The sequence below is a fragment of the Myodes glareolus genome, chromosome X (genome assembly GCF_982192425.1).
Source record: "Myodes glareolus chromosome X, mMyoGla1.1, whole genome shotgun sequence".
Lineage (NCBI taxonomy): Eukaryota > Metazoa > Chordata > Mammalia > Rodentia > Cricetidae > Myodes > Myodes glareolus.
In genome coordinates, this window is record NC_142053.1 from 132,629,811 (window position 1) to 132,649,640 (window position 19,830).

Consider the following 19,830-nt stretch of genomic DNA (forward strand, 5'->3'; position numbering starts at 1 on the left):
TGTGGTTTTCTGTAATAATGGTCTCCTGTTGTAAAAAGAAGTTGCCTTGATTGGGGGTGAGGATCACACTTATCTGTGGGTATAAGGACAAATATTAAGAATGTAGTTAGGGTTTATGCTGGTTTAATAAAGCTGTAATATAGGTTCTCTTCTGAGATCCATGATAATACTAGGCCTGGATAGCTGGCTATGTTTCCAGTACCAGACACTACCATCTGATTTTTAAAAAATTATTTCTTGCTATCTACTGAGTTTGAGTTTGTTTTGTTTTTCCAAATTCTTATGTTGCACCAATAAGTAATTTATTTGTACTGCTTTTTTTTTTGTAGGCACTTAGGTCTATTAACTTCCCTCTTAAAATGTCTTGACTGTTTCTCAAAGGTTTTGTTGTGGTATTTTTGTTTCATTTAGTTCCAGAAATATTTTGATTTCTTCTTTGATCCACTCATCATTTAATAATTTGTTGTTTAATCTCCATTTTATACATTTAGTAGAGTTTTGTTTGCTGTTAAGTTTATTGCATAATGGTTGGGTCTGATACATGGAATTATTTCATTTTTTCTGTATTTATTAATGCTTCTGTTCCAGCATTTTTTTCTATGTTGGAGACACTTCCATGTGCTGCTGAATGTATATTCTTGGTATTTGGGTTGAATGTTCAATAGATCTCTTAGGTTCATTTGATATAAGAGGTCATTTAATTCTGAAGTTTCTCTTTCTTTTTCTGTCCAGATATCTTATATGTATAAGAAATTGGAGTGATGAAATTGCCTACAATTATTGGGTTCATGTTAACCCAGGTCTTTAATTCTGTTAATATACTTTTATGAAATTGAGTGCACCAGAGGTTAATGCATGTGTTTAGCACTGCAATATTTTACTAATTAATTGACACCTTGATTAAAATAAAGTACCTTTCTTTGTCTATAGCTAGTGTTTGAAATATCATATGGAAAATGAGTGGGGGGTACGTGCTGAGCTGCGTGCAGGGCCAGCCACTCAGGGATGGAGAGGAGGTGACACAGCTGCTGAAGGGCGTCCCCAAAGACTCCAGCCACGTGGGGACACTGGAGTTTAGCTTCAGTGCTGGCAAGAATGCCCCTGCAGACATCATCTCAGAGGGGCAGCAGAGCCCTCCCCAGGGCCCCAGCCAAAGCCCTAAAAGGGAGTTGCCCTTGGAAGAGACTCCAGCCCTGCACCCGTTGAACGAATTGCCTCCATCTCAGCCAGTTTCCACCAGGCCTGCTGAACCTGAGGAGTGGAGACTTGGACCAAGTTGAAACTGACCAGTGAGCCCAGAGCCCCAGGGGGATGCTCCAGGACCCACAAGAAAGCCACCTTTCCCAGGGTCCCTCATGGTTTGAGGAGAATTCCAGAGACCAAGAGCTGGCAGCTGTGTTGGAGTCCCTTACCTTTGAGGACACCTCAGAGAAGAAAGCCTGGACTGCAAACCCTCTTGTACTTAAGAGCAGAATGCCTGACAAGGAGGAACTTAAAGATGAAGAACCTAAATCGACTATCTGGCCTGTCATCATTTTATCTGAGTCCCTGGCAGAGGGCGCTGGAGTCACAGTAGAGCCTCTGTACCAGACAGCAGAGCAGGAGGCGAGCCGTACTGGTGGGGGAGGGACCCCTGCAGACAGCAGTGAACTTGTGGAGGTCAGAGTAGGAGCCCCAGAGTCCGAGACAGAGTCGCAGTTTATATGCACGGAGTGTGGAGTCAGTTTCCTGCAGCTGTCCGGTCTACAGGCCCACCAACTACAGTCTCACTCGGGCTCTCAATCTCAGCCAAGCTCCCGTTCCTTCTGATGTCTGTGGTGCGGAAAGACTTTTGGGCGCAGCTCCATCCTCAAGCTGCACGTGCGCATACACACAGATGAGAGACCACATGCCTGTCACCTCTGCAGCCACCGCTTTCGCCAGAGCTCACACCTCAAGCACTTGCTAACGCCTTCTTCCTTCTGAGCCTGCCTTCCGATGTGCTGAGTGTGACCAGGGCTTCCAGCGTCGCTCCAACCTCATGAAGCACCTGCTGGCACATGCCCAGGAACAAAATCCCACACCAGACCCAGAAGGCAAGACGAAAGTGTGAGAGAAGGCAGTTGTCCTCTGTTCCCACTGCGGGCAGACCTTCCAACGGCGCTCTAGCTTAAAGCGTCACTTGCGGATTCATGCAAAGGGCAAGGATCATCAGTCCTTGAAAGACCTCGGTAGCCCTAGCTCTCGCCAAGAGAGCAAGCCCTATGTGTGTAGTGACTGTGGCAAGGCCTTCCGACGAAGCAAGCACCTGATGAGCCACAAGCCATTCCATACCGGCGAACGACCCTTTTCTTGCCAGGCCTGTGGCCCCTGCTTCACCCAAAGTTCCCAGCTGATTAGCCACCAGCAGGTACACACAAGTGAGAAGCCTCACGCTTGTCCCCAGTGCAACAAACGCTTTGTGAGACGTGCGAGCCTTGCCTGCCATCTGTTGACCCACGGTGGCCTCTGGCCTTACCACTGTGCCCAATGTGGCAAAAGCTTCAGCCAAATGCAAGGCCTGACTTGTCACCTACTCAGTCACACAGGAGAGAAGCCCTGCCGATGCAGCGACTGCAGAAAGAGGTTCAGCCAGAGTGCCCACCTGGCATGTAACCAACGCATCCACACGGAGGAGAAGCCCCACGCCTGTGACACCTGTGGTCACCGCTTCCTCAACAACTCCAACTTGGCCCACTACCACCGCAGCCACACTGGCGAAGGGCCCTACAGCTGCCCAACCTGAGGCCGCAGTTTCTGGAGCAATGTGCACCTGCAGCGGCACCTGATCACACACACCACATCCAGGCAAGAGATGGAAGACCCCCAGGAATGCCTGGAGTGTGGCAAGAGCTTTATTCGCAGCTGTAACTTGCTGCGCCATCTGATGGGTCACACAGGCGCAAGGCCTTACTCCTGTGCACTCTGTGGCCGTGGCTTCAGCCGCAATTCACACCTACTGCGCCACCTGCGAACCCACGCCCGGGAGATGATGTACCAGCTTCACCCATGCTCCGGCAGCCTTGTTCTCTATGAACCTCCCTGCACGATTAAGAGTCCCTGTGATGTCCCCTTCACACATACCTCCTCTTGGTTCCTCCACGTTCTACGTCCTCACCTTTGACACCTGACCATAGGAATGTGTTTTCCGATGCTTTAAGTTACATTCTCAATAAAATAAAATAAAATAAAGAAAAGAAAAGGAAAGAAAAGAAAAGAAAAGAAAAGAAAAGAAAAGAAAAGAAAAGAAAAGAAAATGAGTGGGGGTAGCAATAGCCCTGACTTGTTTCTGTTTTTAGAGGGATCACTTCTTTTCCTGTTCTTTGCCACTTAGGACAAGGCTGGCTGTGGGGAAGCCATTGCTTTGTAACATGACTTAGCATTAATTTTTAAAAAAAAAGTCAGAAGGAAACACAACACAAAGAGACTATGCAATGAAAGTTTTAGTGCGGCTCCCAAGGTCCATGGACCATTTCCTTGACTGAATTAGTCTTAGTCATTCTGAGTATGGCATTGCTGATAGAGCAGTCCTCTGGGCGGAAAAGCTAGAAAGCATTGGGAGGGCAGCAGAAGCATATGCTATCAGAGAAACCTTCCTAACAGAAGCACTTGGAAAGCCCTTAAAGAGCACAATAACTAATCACATGCACACTGTACACTATTATTCATAAGAATATTAATACAAAACAAGCTCTTGGGTCTTTGGGGGGAAATAGCACATATAGGAATTTCAACTTTAATACTTTCCTTAGTAATTTAAATGTTATTCTTTTTTATTTTTTTCATTTGTCTCCACTTCCCTCTGTTCCTTCCCCTTCCTATGGTACCCACACTCCCAATTTACTCAAGAGAGTCTTTTTCTACTTCCCATGCAGACTAGATCCATGTATGTCTCTCTTAGGGTCCTTGTTGTCTAGGTTCTCTGGGATTGTGAATTGTAGGCTGGTTTTTCTTTGCTTTATATCTAAAAGCCACTTATGAGTGAGTACACATTATATTTGTCTTTCTGGGTCTGGGTTTCCTCACTCAATATGATGTTTTCTAGATCCATCCATTTGCCTGCAAATTTCAAGATATCATTTTTCCCTGCTGTGTAGTACTCCACCATGTAATAAGTGTTATTCTTTATTGTAGAGAGATTCCAGGTTAGACTGATTAAGGAAGACTGAGGAGAAGGATTTGAAAAGGCAAGGCATTTTTTTTAGATGAAGTAGAGGGTAGAATTATAGTCTAGACATTTTTTTTTAGATGAAGTAGAGGGTAGAATTATAGTCTAGACATAGGAAAAGCCCAGGTATCCATAGAAACGTACATCTCAATGGGTCAGCAGGTCCTAGAGTAGCCAGCATCATGGAGAATGATGACACCTTAGGTGGGAGTACACCCCCTTTGTGACATACTTCTGTTCCAGAACATAGGGCCCCTATACTCTGTTCTTATCCTATTTTTCCCACCCACTTTCCTGAGACCTTCGAAGGCACTGACAGCTGTGGTTGGCTGATGCTGTAGGGTCAACTGAATCAAGGTACTTGGTTTCTTTCTGGAGAATGGTTCTGGTTCCCTCATCCCTTCCTGTGTAGAGGAAGGTTCTTTCTGAAGGATGTTCCAATAAGTTAAAGCTGAGCAGACAGAAATGTTAGGAACCTGTGTAGATCAATCAAGTACTTGTGCCTTTCTTGTGTCTTTAGCAATCTTCAACACTCAGGACCGTGTTTTGAGCTAAACCCTTACTGGGCAATCCCTTAAGGATCTTAGAAACTATAAGAGACTCATGTGACACTATTCTGGAGAGAAGCAGTAGTATGCCTCTTACTTAGCTTTACAAACTTTGAAATTACCTATATGCCTGAGATTTCCTCCATCCTCAATGACACCAAATAGCCTCCATTAGAGGGGCTACTTTTCAACTTCCTCTTGGATAAATCTGCAATCTTCATGGTCCTAGAGATACCTCAATGTCCACTCACTAAATTTTTTTGGATGACTTCAGTTTGTGGACCCCTGTACCTTGAGACAAACCAAATTCATTGACAGTCTGTCCTGTAGATGTGAATATTCCAGCTCTTTTATCTTGGCAGGAATTTCTAAATTAGTCCAGTAATTCACACTCTACTTAATAGATCCATCTCTTTTTAGCACAGCAGAACCATATATTCCTTTCTTTGATCTCTGAAAACCATAAGTTGGGGAGACCATTAAACCTTCACCGACTTTACCTCAGAATACACCACAAAATATCTACACATGTTGCAGGACACTGTACCACAAAACATCAATCTAAATTATTTAATAGGAGGATACAGGAGAATTATTTGAGCCCAGAGTTTCCCTGTCAGCTTAGCATCATAATATCCATACCGTATCTCAAGGGGAAAAAAATCAAGAGTAGGTAATGATGTAGATACATGGATTTAAATTTCAGTAGGGTCCCAGAAATGTATCTTTTATTTAAAACTTTAATGTGTCTGTTAATTTTTTAATAAAATAAAAGGTTAAAACATTTATTTATTGACGAAGGAAAAAATTCTGCTGGGCTGAGAGGTAAGCAAGTGACTGAAATTGAAAAAAAGAATGATAAATATCCAAGATTGTCTTCAACATGAAAATAATCTACAAATAAACAGTATGTACCTAACAGCCTTGAGGCTAAGAAGTGTATTAATAGTGGAAAGTTAAGGAACTACCTGAAGCTAGCAGAGACTATGGGAAAGGAGCATGGGAGGTAAAATATAAGAAAAGTATAATGATATACATGTATGAGTAGATCAGCATGAAAGCCAGCTTTTGAAAATAAACCACAAAAGCTATTTAAAAAATAAACACATTTACAAAGGAAAATAGCTTAATGAAGAGGACAGCACTCTTATTTTGTTAGGTGCCAGCCACCAAGCTGAAGTTTGGTAGTCAGGATCCACATGATAGAAGGGGAGAATGAACTCCCGTAAGGTGTTCTCTGACCTCCACAGACATATAATGGGCACACATACAAATAAATACTAAATAAAAATGTAACCCATTATTCAAACATATTTTGAAGTCTCTTTGCTGACTGTTTAACACAGATAAGTTAGTTTTTACATTGCTCTTCTTTTTTCTGAGACAGAGTTTCTTATATGTAGTACAGGATAGTCTTGAACTCCTCCTATCTTCCTATCTCATTATCCTAAGTGCTAGGGACATAGGTGTTCACCACCAAGTCTAGCTTCCTAAGGGAATTTGTTCTGAGTTTTGTCCATGATTTATTTTAATTGCTATACAACAATAGTGCATATACAATTAAAAAATAGTATGGTGATTCAAGATACACATATGTGTGTACTTATGAAATATGGGTAATTCATATTTCTCTGTCATTATGTAGTCATCATTTCTATGTGAGAGAAACTTTCTAAGCTCTCTCTTCTACTCTGATAAAGCTGGGAAATTAAAGCAAGGGCCTCTTACACGGTAGGTAGGAATCCTACAGGATTTAATCATGTATTGCTCAGCCTGGCCTTGATCTCACTTTGTAGCTCAGGCAGGTATTGAACATAGGATCCTTCTACCTCAGCCTCCCAACTGTCTTGTATTACAGGCATAGAAATGGAACTTTGGTTCCTCTTTTCCTCCCTTACAAATTCACCATATGGAGCTATAATTTGTAGTCACTAAAAGTGTGCTGCGAAATACTTGCAGCTAGTCTTCCTCTTTAACTATTGGGTGCTTGCTGTACCTTCTTCTTCTGGACTCCCCACCACTCGCCTTCCAGCGACCAATGCTTCATTCTTAGCACCTGTGAAATCAGTTTTCACTTTCCTCATATGGGTGAGAACATGGGCCTGTGCTTGCCCAATTCAACATCTTTCTCTTGTCTCTTCATCTTAATGAACACTCCGGGGTGACTAATCAGGACAGACGCTTGCCCCACTCTCTGAGACTCAATCTAACTTCATATATGTGCATAGACTCCTAAGCACTAATTCTCCTGTCGACCTAATCAGGGGTAGGTGATCTCAGGATGAAGAGGAGCGCAGAGATGTCATGGGCTGAGAGTTACTAACCATCCACACCTTCTTCCTTCACAGGATACCTTGTTTTGTTCCGGAAGAAAATCGGACGGTGTCTTTTCGAAGTCTCACTGATCCCACTGACATGAAAACAGTGAGTTCTTGTGTAAAGAGTTCTGTGGAAGACATCCATGAACCAAAGAAGATGTGTAAGGTGAGGTGACCAGACAGGGGGTGTGCAGAAGCAGCTGAGTGACCAAAGGCCATTGTAGAAAGAGTTCTCAGAAGGTGGAAACCAGAGGCACTCAGGACAAGGACCAAAGTCTCCATAGGACCTCCACAAGTCTCAAGAATTCTCTATACACACACACACACACACACACACATGCATGCACGCACACACACACACACACACACACACACACACACACGCATGCACGCACGCACGCACGCACACACACACACACGCATGCACACATGCACATGCACACTCGATATGCCCTTCTAAACCATCCCTGAATACCAGATTGGTGATCTAGTCCTAAACGCATTTAGTGACATTCAGTCCCTTGTAAGCAGGGGAGGAGAACAAATAACCAGCACTGAGCATTTCCAGCATAACTGGGAAATGGCTGTTGTTTACATCTCTCACGTGACCCACACATTTCCCAGGACCAATTATCTTGATTTTCTAGGCGGACCACTGAGGTCCTCCAACACAGAGGGCATTCTAAGATGAATGGTACACATGTCCAGCAGAGTAGCTGAATTTACATTTCCTCCTTTTCTAGGCTTTCCAGGATATTTCTACATACTTTTCTGAGGAGGAGTGGGCAAAACGAACCACATGGCAGAAAAGTGTCTACGTGTATATGAAAAGAAACTACATCAGGATGACAGCCCTAGGTAATGGGAAGTTCTGGGTTCAGACATGCCTGGGTGTCTCCCAGTTATTTTCTATGCCACAGTTTCTTCTCACCATGTAGCATGTCCCTCTCCCACATGATACTTTCTTCCTGGAGAAATATCAGTGTGCTTGCTGAGCAAGCTGCTCTCTTCCATCTTATTCAGGGCTGAGAGCATAGTGCACAGGCAGCAGGGCTCAGGTCTGCAGTCTGCACTGTTCTTTCCTGCAGTCTCTTGTTCTTGTGTGCGCTTGTGTGCTGCATCCCAGATTCTGCTTTCATTTCCCCTCTTGTGCTGTCTGCTAAAGAACAAGCACTTTGCTTCCTCTTAGGGGTCACAGTCAACCAACCAGTTTTCATGCGTTGCAAGCAACAGGCCAAAGAATTCCTGGTGGAATGTATTGAAGTTCATGGCCATGATAGTGAAGGTGAGTGGTTAGGGTCAGTCACGATGCCTGGTAAGGTCACAGGCAGGTCTTTGCTTTTTCACATTAGGGCTGTGTGGATAAAGGGTTCATTCAGAGGATTATGTAGAAGACCTTGTCATACAAAAGTCTAAAAGGTTAAAAAGAATGTACATTATTTTGGATAATAAGTAAATGACAAATGGGTAACAACTTCCGTTGGAATGCACACCGTTCTGTATCACATCCTAAACATAGGCATCCACCCTATACACATACATGAAATCATTGTCACAGAGATACAACTCAACACACACACACACACACACACAGTAACTCCCAGGAAAGCAGGCCAGATTGCACAAGCTCCCACAAGCTTGATCTTAAACTTCAGGCCTGAAGTTTATGCACAGTTTTTGAGAGCAAAGGAGAATTATTACATTAGATAGCGCCCCCCCCAAACACTGAGCTAAATTACTTATCCTTCCTCATGCAGTTAACCCTTGAATATTCAAATCATTTCATGTGTTAAGTAAGTTCTTTATTAGTTCACATCTGAAAGTATAGACAGTTCAAAATTTCCTGAAATCAACTTAATATTATGAGGCAAAAGAAATTTCCTGGAATAGGATGAGGCAGTGATGAGACCGGGACAACATTTCATAAACAATCACAAGGAGACTTCGAAACTGATACTGTAGATAATGCCTATGTCATTAATAAAGTGAAAGAGAGCCATGCTCCACCCATTCCTCCTCCATGAGTGCACTGTACTCTCCACTCTAGCATTCCTTAAACTGACAGGATTCTGAACTTTTGAAATATTTACTAACAAACAAAACCTTCTGACTTGTCACTTCCCATAGACGAACATTCTGAAGTGACTTTTGGCATAAAACCGACAAAACGCCTAAAGGTGAGTATCGCCTATTTCTGTAGGAATGCTCCATGTTTGCCTTCAGTTCACACCCACATTGTTGAGGATAGTTTTCTTTTTGGTGGTGGATGAGTGTATAAAATATATTTGATACTTAAAGTATAAGATTTAATGTGAAGCATCACATATTGTTTCAAATGTCAATTCTAACTGTATGGAAATTCCCTGGGTTGTATAAACTTTGGGCCTGGGTAATTTTGGTGTGTGATGTTTTTATTTATTTGCAAGGTCCTGTGTTAAATAATATCCAGTGAATTAAAATACCCTAAATCACATGGCAGAAATACTGCCTGTAGATTAATATTTGCCAAAATGCTTTATCCAAGATTCTCTTTTATAGTTGACACCACTGAATCTAGATCCTCATAATGAAAATGGAAGACTTGCCTCTGAAGATGCTGCTCCTTCCCCTGATTCCAATTTGCCAGGTAGAATGCAATCTAATTTGATGTGGGATTCCCCTCTGTATGTGTGAATACCATCGATAATAAAGAAACTGTCTTAGGCCTGTGATAAGGTAGAGTAGAGCTAGGTGGGGAAAACTAAACTAAATGCTGGAAGAAAGGTGGAGCCATGGAAAAGCCATGGAGCTGCTGTTGGAGATAGATATGCTAAAACCTTGCTGGTAGGCCACAAGCCTCGTGGTAAAATATAAAATAATAGATATGGGTTAAATCAAGATGTAAGAGTTAGCCAATAAGAAGTTAGAGCTAATGGGCCAAGCAGTGATTTAATTAATACAGTTTCTGTGTGGTTATTTTGGGGGTCTGTGCGGCTGGGAAACAAACAAGTGGCCTCTTACACTAATTCCTGTTCTTGAACATAATTTCTTCATTCTTTTTTAATATGGTATTTTATTTAATAATTTGAGGATTTTATATAATGTATTTTGATCATAGTCACACATACCCCACTCTTTCACCTAATTAACATAAAACATCTTTCCTAGATGTTTTTCTCACTTCCCCACATTCCTCAAATTCATGTCTTGTTTGTTATTGTTTAAAAATAACCAGCCATGCCCCATTTGTGCTGTCTATAAACTTAAGTGATGTGCAGTTATCCACAAGAATATGGGCTGACGGGCTGGAGAGATGGCTCAGCGGTTAAGAGCATTGACTGTCCTTCCAGAGGTCCTGAGTTCAATTCCCAGCAACCACATGGTGGCTCACAACCATCTGTAGTGAGATCTGGCGCCCTCCTCTGGCATATGGGCATACATGGAGGGAGAATGTTGTATACATAATAAATAAAATTAATCTTTTAAAAAAAAAGAATATGGGCTGACATAACAGGGGCCATACCCTTAAAACTGACTCTCCCTCCCACGAAAGCCATCTATTGTCCACAGCTGCTCACAGAGGTCTGGGAGCCCATGAGTCCCTGCTCACTCCTTGCTAGAATGCTGACAGGCTTGATCCTATGCATGTCTTACATAGGCAAAGACAAGTCCTGGTTGCTCTTGAGTTTGACACTTCTGTCATGTCCATAAGACACTTATATGCTCTGTCCCTCCCTGTCCTCTGCTTCTTACAATCTCTCCATCCCCTATTCTACAATGGTACTTGAGCTTGGGAGGAAGGTGTGTGACATATATGTTCAGTGCTTAGCTGAACAATCGATAGACACCTATTTTCTGCAGTCTAACCAGTTGGGAGCTTCTTTATTAGCCACCACTCACTGTACAACAAAACTTCTCTGGTAATGACTGCGAGCTATCTATGCATAGAGAGATATGGATTTAGAGGTTAGTTTGTACTACATTCATTTAGCAAAATCATAGCAATGGGTTTTCCCCATGGGGCCTGTGCAACCATAGGTTCTTGATCAGATTTACAGTACCAGGACTGCATGTCTTCAACCACAGCATTCTAGTAATTAGAGGAAAGATGAGGATCAGCACAACCGTGCCAATTATTGGCCTGAACAGCAGTTTCATTGGTTCCCTAGTTCATAGCCCAAGCCACTGAAATGCACTCATGTCTTCTTTCATTTCTGAAATTTAGTCAGGCATTCCCTCACAGTCTGTTCTTTTATCCCGACACTCACTGTCCAACCAGGAGTCAGCAGCTGGCCTCTGCTCTGTAAATGGCCCAATGTACTCCTCTGACTGGAAATGACAGGGCTTTCACTGTGGACTCCTCCCACTGTGATCGACTTCAGGACATATCGACACCTGAGAACTGTCTGCTTCACAGACCCAGGGACCCTGACAGATGCCTGACAATTTATGAAATGGTGGTTTCCACAGCTGCAGATTCTAGTCTAGTGTAGAGAGTTTAGGGAGCTGAGATTTCGTTGCCTGTGAGGGCACAGTTAAAAAAGAGCAAGTATTCAGTTTTATTATTATATCATTTAAACAGTGTTTCCATTTGGGTGTGTTGGGCATGCCTATAATTGCAAAGCTCTGTAGGGTCATTAGATCAAGACTTTTCTAGGGTATGTGAAGAGATCTTGTCTCAAAACTGAAATCAACCAACCAACCAACCAAAACTCAAAAGAAATAAAGAGTGGGTATGGAGAGACTGTTCAGTGGTTAGGGGTATCTGCTGTTGTTCCAGAGGACCGGAGTTCAGTTCCTAGCACCCACACTGGGTAGTTCACTATTATGTCACCCCAGTCCCAGAGGATCTGACAAACCCATACATATGTCACACATACACAGAGGCATATACATGCACACATAAATATAAATATAAAATAAAAGACAATAAGTTGTGTTTCTAATGAAGGATAAAACAGGAAAGCTATACTAGATGATGAGGGAGGGGAACCAAACAGTATACTGGATGGTATAACCTGAAGTGGCCTTTGGTCTGTATTGCTGTATGGCTAATATCTCAGTATTTGTGAGCTAGCAGATGTAAAAATCAGACAATGGTGAAGGCCTATAGGCTCTCTATAGGGAGAAACAAGTCCTGTTCTTTTCTGACAAAACAAAGCCCTAAACCATCTAACTCTCATGTACTAATCCCTCCCTATTTCAGGAGCTGGCAACATTCAGGTAAATGCCTGGAGTCACCGGTTGAGGAAAAGGAAGAAGCAAGTGACCCACAAAGAGATCAAGGATCCCAAAAAAGATGATGATGATGGAATCTGTAAGTGGTCCTTTGACACATCTCCCAAACCCCAGAATACACACTTTTCTCATATGGTATTGGATCAGTCATCCACTTCTAGTCTTTGGGGTGCTACAATGAAGTTGAAGTACTATGCAACGTTTCCTTTACTTCAAAGCTGGGTCTTTTGGAGACCTTCCCTACCCAGGATGCGGTGGGCTCCCAAAACCCAGGTCAGTTCTCAAAGTACAAGCCATGCCTTCCTCTGGTTTAGGAATTCAAATAGAAGGTGAGGTAGTCACTGTGCTCTGAGCAGAGGGTTGAGCTGTGGAACAGAGGCTCTGAGGTTTGGTCGGAGGGAAGCATGTAGGCTTTGAAGGATGGGAGGAAACAGACCAGTGAGTAGGTAGTGCGAACTCACTACCATTTCTTTTCTTTCTGTTTCAACCATAGAGTCGAAATAATCCCAGGAGGAGAAGCAGAATGTGGTGGGAATTCTGGATCATTGCCACGACTTTGAAAGACTAAATATCAACTATATCTTTCTCTAGATATATGCATATATTTATTTATAAAGAGTCATTATACTTCTAAGTACCGGTTTTCATATTATTTGTCAAGTGATCTCTTAGCAATTTTGTAGGATGTGTCAAGCACTCTGTCAGAAATTTGTGCCAAGCATTCCCTATGTATTATTGACACTGTGCTAAGTTCCATTAGAATGTTCTTCCTTTTGCTAGGCCATCTTTAAGCATAAATCTTGCTGCATGGTATCTGGTCACACTGGGGAGACTACATGCTAAGCATTCTGTTAAATATTTTTCTTACTGTATAAAAACCACTCTGGTAAAATATCAATGTTTCAAGCAGACAAGATGGCTCAGTGGTAAAGGATCCTGCTGCCAAGCCTGATGACCTGAGTTTAATCCTAACGACCCACATGGTGGCAGAGAGAACCGATTCTTGATAATGTCTTTTGATGTTCACGACTGTACATACACAACATATATATTCATATATATATGAAGATAAAAGAAGTCTATCAATATTCCACTCAGCGAGACATCCCTAATGCAAACAGCTGTTTGTCTGTCCTTTAGCTGTCTTAGGGACCATGAGCTATCAGTCATCCTTTGCACTGAAGCACACTGCCCTTTCCCTTGCCCAGGACTACTGAGCAGAGTTGTATTGCTTACGTTAGCGCATTTCTCTGTATGTGAACACACATATACATGTCATCACTATGATCGGTTGTCACTTGCCATGCTCCGCTAGCACTGTGTCTCCTCAGAACCACCTTATTCCATTTTCTGGTCAGTACGTACTTCCACCCCTGGTTGCACACAGGTGACAAATCCAAATTCTGTGATGTAGGAGAATCTGGATTTGCCTGACAACATGTGTAACCCTCATTTACCCAAGAGCCTGAGGCTCAGTGTAGACCAATGTTTGCTTATATGAAGATTAAAACTTATTTTTTTACCCTCTAATCTTACCTTTTTGGAAGAAAGTTGTAACATCTGATTCTAGGGATTGAACTCAGGTCCTCATGCATGCAAGGATAGTGCTCTACCACTCAACTACATTGGATGAGTAGTTTCTTTATTGCTGACCAAATGCCTGAGAAAAATAAAGAAAGAAATGTTCTTTTGGGCTTCTAGTTTCAGTGGGTTCGGTTGACGGATGCTTTTCCCATCCATACAACATGTAGGAGAGGTTGTTCCTCCTTTCTGACTGACTAACATACCTAACAGGACCAGGGGTCAAGATGCCACTCTAGAGAGACACACTGACAGAGATTTAGGATTTTGTATGAACATGAATAGATGGTGAAGTAGTAACTTAACAGAAATCTAAGGAAGATGGCCCAACAAGTGTGTGACTAGAGGCGGAAAGATTAACAGATGCCAAGTACAAGGTCAGACCTGAATGGCACCAAAGTTAGAAGAGTTCAGAGAATAACGGATTTAAGGCTCATGTCTGAAGAACATAGATGGTACAAATGAGACCTAGGGCTCTGGACCAATGTAGACAAGGTACACAGAATCTGTGTGTGCTGCAGTAAGGTCTAGACTTCATTAACATTACTTGGCAGATGCTATGAGGTAACCCATCTCACACGCCATTCATATGTAGGAGCCATAATGCCCAGTGTAGCTCTCCTAGGAGTGATAGTGGTAATGTGGGTTCCTATGGTTATGGCTCTCATGAACTGACCTGTTGGCCTTGTGGAAAGGGAGGAGATATCAGATCTCTGCCTCAGCATCATGTGAGGATGCAGAGGTGCCGATAAATGATCATGTTCAACAAAACAAGTAAGTGCAGAAAGGCAGATGGTTCAAGTTTAATTTCAATGAGTAACCACATTTAAATCTGAATTCTTGTGTAACTTTGTGTGTGGGACACCAAACTAGAAAAGGTACCATAAGATGGGAGGCTGAGTCCTTAAAGAGGGAAAAAGTGACTGTTTATACAGGGGGGCATGGAAGGAACAGGGACAATTGGGGAGGAAGAAAGGGACTAGCCAAGGGGATAGACAGTGGGACATGGCGATTGTTGGTTAAAACCAATAACATGGGGATATGTCATTCTGAGAACCATTACCTTGTATGCTACCTTAAAACATTAAGTAAATAGGGTCCTGAGAATGAAATGCAAAGAGAAAAGAGTCTACTTCTGAAGCAGAGTTAGTGGTCTTCTGGTGGAAAAAAATCTTATATTTAGGGGAAACTGGGATCCAGGAAAATGAGAGATGAAAACTGGCCATTCTTGTCACTCTCTAGAAATGTTCTTACCTAGTTATCTGTCTCACTAACACTCACTGTATGGCCATCAGAATAGTCACACATGTTAAGCAGAAACTGAAGACTACTTCCAAGGTAAATGTTAATAGTGGCAGACTGATGCCTTCCAGCTGCAGTACCATGCTCAGAGGTCTGGGCAATGGACCTTGTGTTCTAGGTTTCTGAAAATATGGCCTAAACAATTTTGGACTGAATTCTTGCATAATGGAAGAAAAATACCCATGGCTCAACTGACTTAAGAATATTTAAGTATTTTTATATGCACCTATAGGAATTAAAATGTATATGATTTTCCTTGAGCATATAAGGTTCCCCCCAAATAGTAACTATTTATGAAAATACCAAATACACAATGAATAGACTTTAAATGATCCAAGTGCCAATGCAGAAATTTGGAAGTTCTGTATCCAAGGTATTCAGAATTCAGTCTGGGTTTACATCTGGATTTTGTTCCCTGGAGATACGCAGCAGATATCTATCCACCTGGAAAGGACACTGAATCTGGGTGTGGCTGCCAGGCTTAAATGGTACTCTGCTTGTTAGGTTGACTGGTATGGGTTACTCTTGTAAGGATCAAATCCACCCAGCCTCTTTAACAAATCAGTTCTACCAAAGTTTTAGGCTCCAATTCTGAGCCATTATCTATAGTTTAAGACTTTATGCACTGAAGAAACTGTTGGCACAAGGAAATGAAAGCAGAGCCACTGCACACTGTGTTGTTATTGTAGATCTGGTAAACTGGGATCTTCAGTCAGCTCATTTGGCTACCCTTCAGAGGCTCTGCCCAGATGTTCTTCACTTCCACTCTAATCTTCAGTGTGTCTGGACCAGCCCTTTTCCCCAGAAACTCTTCCTGAGTGGAGAATCTGGTTCCAAGTCACCCATTTAACCAAGCTTGACAATGACAACAAGTAATGAAGAAAAGTTCCCGTGGATGGCTTCTGTGTTTACTTTTGTGAATTTTAGCACATTAAAATGTCAAATTTGGGTATAAGGTCAAACTTCCTTCTAAGTATTTATGTTTACGCCCATAAGTTATTGCTTGTCCAGAGAAGTGTCTGGTAGCAGTTGCTCCAGAGATACTTTTTTGAGGCAGAGTTTCTCTGTGGAAAGTTTTCTCAGCCCTGGCTGTCCTGAAACTCCCTCTGTAGACCAGGCCGGCCTCAAACTCAGAGACCCACCTGCCTCTGCCTCCCAAGTGCTGAGATTAAAGGTGTGCACCAACCATCTGACTACTCCAGAGATTCTTAGGTAGCCAAAGTGTTGAGAACATGTGGCTGTTGAATCCACAGTCTTAAATGAGACACATAGTATCCCCTCCATGGGTCAGGGGACTCCATGGAAGAAGGTGGAGAAAGAATACAAGAGGTAGAAGACAGGGTGGAGTGGTGTGGACTTTAGTTCTCTAGGACATGAACAGCCTTTGCATGCCTGAAAGCGCAGTAGCTATTAGTAGTTGCAGAAGACTGGGCCCTCATCATTCTGTCATGGAGAGAGTAGAAAGGTCGTGAGCCTTTCACACATTCCTGAGGACTGGTAGAAAGTTGTTACAGTTGCTAGGGAGATGGGCTTGGGAGATTTTACCCCTCCCTATGGATGTCTAGGCAGTTAATGCTTTCAGAGGATGAGAGAAATTTACTTCAGTGGTGTAGCCACTAGGAAGGTGCCCATGATTCTAACTCAGCACATGCCACTATAGGAAACAAATGAAAAACATGTGTTTACCAAATGAGTCCTGAAAATATAAAAGAAAGTACCTGGGAATTGGATGATTTCTACCTGGGTACTGGGATTAAGAGTAGTGGGTAGAGAGAAAAAGCAGGGTACTTGGAGGTGATGGGGATAAAAATACATGGATGGGCGAGAATCTGTTAAATAAGCCCTCCACACATGCTTCTCTAGGTAACCTTAATTGAGATTACAGGTTGATAAAAACAAACAAAAAACTCCCATGAAAATAGAAAGAAGACTAGTTGAGAAAAATACTGAGACCAGGAGGAGTGAGAAGAAGACACAACTTGGAGATGGGACATAGGACATAGTAACAATCAAAACATATTATATGCTTGTGTTAAAACATGCCAATAAAAATAGGTTAAAACAACTGCAACTTACCTCTTTGCAGTGTGTTGGAATCCTGGGTTTGTAACTCACTTCCTTAGTATGGGTCAGGCCCTGGGACAGATCCCTAGAGTTGCAAAAAATAACAGTAAAGTACAAAGTGATCTGATCAGTGCATGGAGAGATGGTTTTGTGGTTAAGGGTACACACTGCTCTTACAAAAGACTCAGATTTGGTTCCCAGAACCCACATGGCATCTCACCCAGTATTTAACTCCACTTCTAGGGTTGTTATTCCCTCTTCTAGCCTCCATAGGCACTGCACATACATTGTGCATATACATACAGGTAGGCAAATCATTCATATAGGTAAAATATAAGTAAAATCATGTTTAAAAATGACATGATCATCTGCATAGGCAATGTGACAGTTCATTAAAGATCTCAATAAATGTGTTCTGTGCATGTGCTCCTGCTCCTCTTGAATAACAGAACTCAAGCTTGTGCTGTTAACTCCATTTCACTCCTGCCATTACCCCCACTAGGCCCCTTTGTTCTTCATATATAGTGAAAGCCTACAATTATGTTGTGAACTTCATCTACCCTACTCACTGGACCCATACTCCCAAGTACACTTGGTCCCTTCTCTAGGCAGAGACATTAGACTCATTCTGCCAAATACCTTCATCCCTGCAACCTTTCCAGAGAGGGGCATTAGACCCACATCTACAACTCTACTGACTCACTGTAGGATCACATGTTCATCCTTGCCTTTCAGCCCCCATCCTGCCCCTCTTCTTTATGTAGAGGTCCTAGTCTATCACCATCTCAGACCCCTTTCCTGGAGGAAAGTCTGAACACCTCTCCCAGATTACTGAAGATTGCCTGAGGGAATCTTCTAATTTGAAAGTCATCAACCTTACTTAGTCTGGGCTGAGTAAAAACTGCTTCTGATACCCATTTGAATATCAACATTAAGTTGCTCAAAAACTGAATCCTAAATCCCATACAGATGTCAGGAAAGAAAGCTTCAACAGAGGAGAGACAGGATCTCCATACCAAGAAACAAGATCAATGATACTTAAGATACTTAACTTCAGATACTTAAGTCTGATCATAAATACACAACAAGAACAGGCAAAACAATCTCTGACAAAAATTAGTACTCCAGACATGGGAGTAACCACTGAGCGAATGAGCCAGACCCAGAGATCTCTGAGGGTCCGGACGTGAATCTGGGACCTTCAAGGAAGTAGACCTAAGCCAGGACCCCTGTGGGTCTGGGTGTGAGTCTAGGACCTCCCAGGAACTAGGCCTGAGCCAGGACCTCTGCCAGTCTGGGCATGAGTGAATCTGGGACCTCTAAGGGAGTAGGCAGGAACCAGGCGTGAGTCTGGGTCCTCAGAGGGAGTAGGCCTGAGCCAGGACCTCTTTGGGTCTGGCCATTAGTCTGGGACATCAAAGGGAATAGGCAGGAACCTGGAATCTCTGTGGGTCCGAGAGTGAGTCTGGGACCTCTGAGGGAGTAAGCCTGTGCCAGATTTTCTGCGGTTCTGGGCGCACCTAAGCCTGGGAACTTCGAGGCAGTAGACGGGAGCCAGAAACCTTTGCACGGCCAACTCCAAGCCAGGGACTTCTGCAGGAGAGGATGCAGACCAGGCTTTATAGAAACAGGGCAAAGCTGGTAACCTAGTCCAAAGTAGGCCTTCGACAGCAAACTCCAAGGGAGCAGAGCAAAGCACAGGAACACTGAGCTATCTCCAGGAACACGGAGTAACCAACGGGGTAACTAGAACTGTGACACTGACTGTACCATGAGGAACAACCATCTGAGCTTGGGATTCACTGGCACCTGGAAGATTATTCAACAGAATCTCAGACAGCCCCAACCACACCTATTAGAGGAAAAGATAAGTAGAAAAGGTAAGAACACATGCAGCACCACAAAGAGCAACATACCCCCAGTGAAACCTAAAGATCCTACAACAGCAAGACATGAACAATCAAATATAGATGAAGTAGAAGAAAATGACCTAAAAAATAACTTCAAGAGAATGTATAAAACTCTTAAAGAGGAAATGAGAAATTCCCTTAAAGAAATGGAGGAAAAGACAAACAAAAAATTGGAAGACATCAGCAAATCCCTCAACGAAAACCACAAAAAAGAAGTCAAACATATGAAAGAAACTATTCAAGACTTGAAAACTGAAACAGAGACAATAAAGAAAACACAACCTGAGGGAATTATAGAAACAGAAATCATGAGAAAACGATCAGGAACCACAAACGCAAGCATGAACAGCAGAAAACAAGGAATGGAAGAGGAACTCTCAAGCGCTGAAGATACAATAGAGGAAATAGACTCGTCAGTTAAAGAAAACATTAATCTAACAAAAGCTTAACCCAAAATATCCAGAAAATATAGGGCACCATGAAAAGGCCAAATCTTAGAATAATAGGTATAGAAGGAGGAGAAGTAGTTCAACTCAAAGGCACAGAAAATTTATTTAACAAAATCATAGAAGAAAACTTTCCCTACCTAAAGAAAGATATGCCTATGAAGATACAAGAAGCTTACAGAACACCAAATAGACTGGATCAAAAAAAAAAGTCCTCTCACCACATAATAATCAAAACACTAAACATACAGAGTAAAG

The 19,830-nt window shown here is 42.5% G+C and overlaps 1 protein-coding gene and 1 pseudogene across 2 annotated transcripts; both read left to right on the forward strand.

Annotated features, from left to right (window-relative positions):
• The first annotated feature begins 956 nt into the window (after positions 1 to 956).
• Positions 957 to 3,142, forward strand: LOC146889076 (zinc finger and SCAN domain-containing protein 10-like; annotated as a pseudogene).
• Positions 3,143 to 4,454: 1,312 nt separating this feature from the next.
• Positions 4,455 to 12,918, forward strand: LOC125417899 (protein SSX1-like). 2 transcript variants are annotated; one of them, XM_048461471.3, is made up of 8 exons: positions 4,455 to 4,543; positions 7,083 to 7,218; positions 7,796 to 7,910; positions 8,242 to 8,337; positions 9,180 to 9,229; positions 9,591 to 9,678; positions 12,238 to 12,348; positions 12,763 to 12,917. In XM_048461471.3, coding segments are annotated over exons 2-8 (531 nt in total). In that variant the 5' UTR covers positions 4,455 to 4,543; positions 7,083 to 7,149; the 3' UTR covers positions 12,765 to 12,917. The 2 variants fall into 2 exon arrangements, with proteins under 2 accessions (XP_048317428.1, XP_085540853.1); XM_085684727.2 differs by lacking the exon at positions 4,455 to 4,543 and having other exon boundaries at positions 7,087 to 7,218; positions 12,763 to 12,918.
• Positions 12,919 to 19,830: the final 6,912 nt, after the last annotated feature.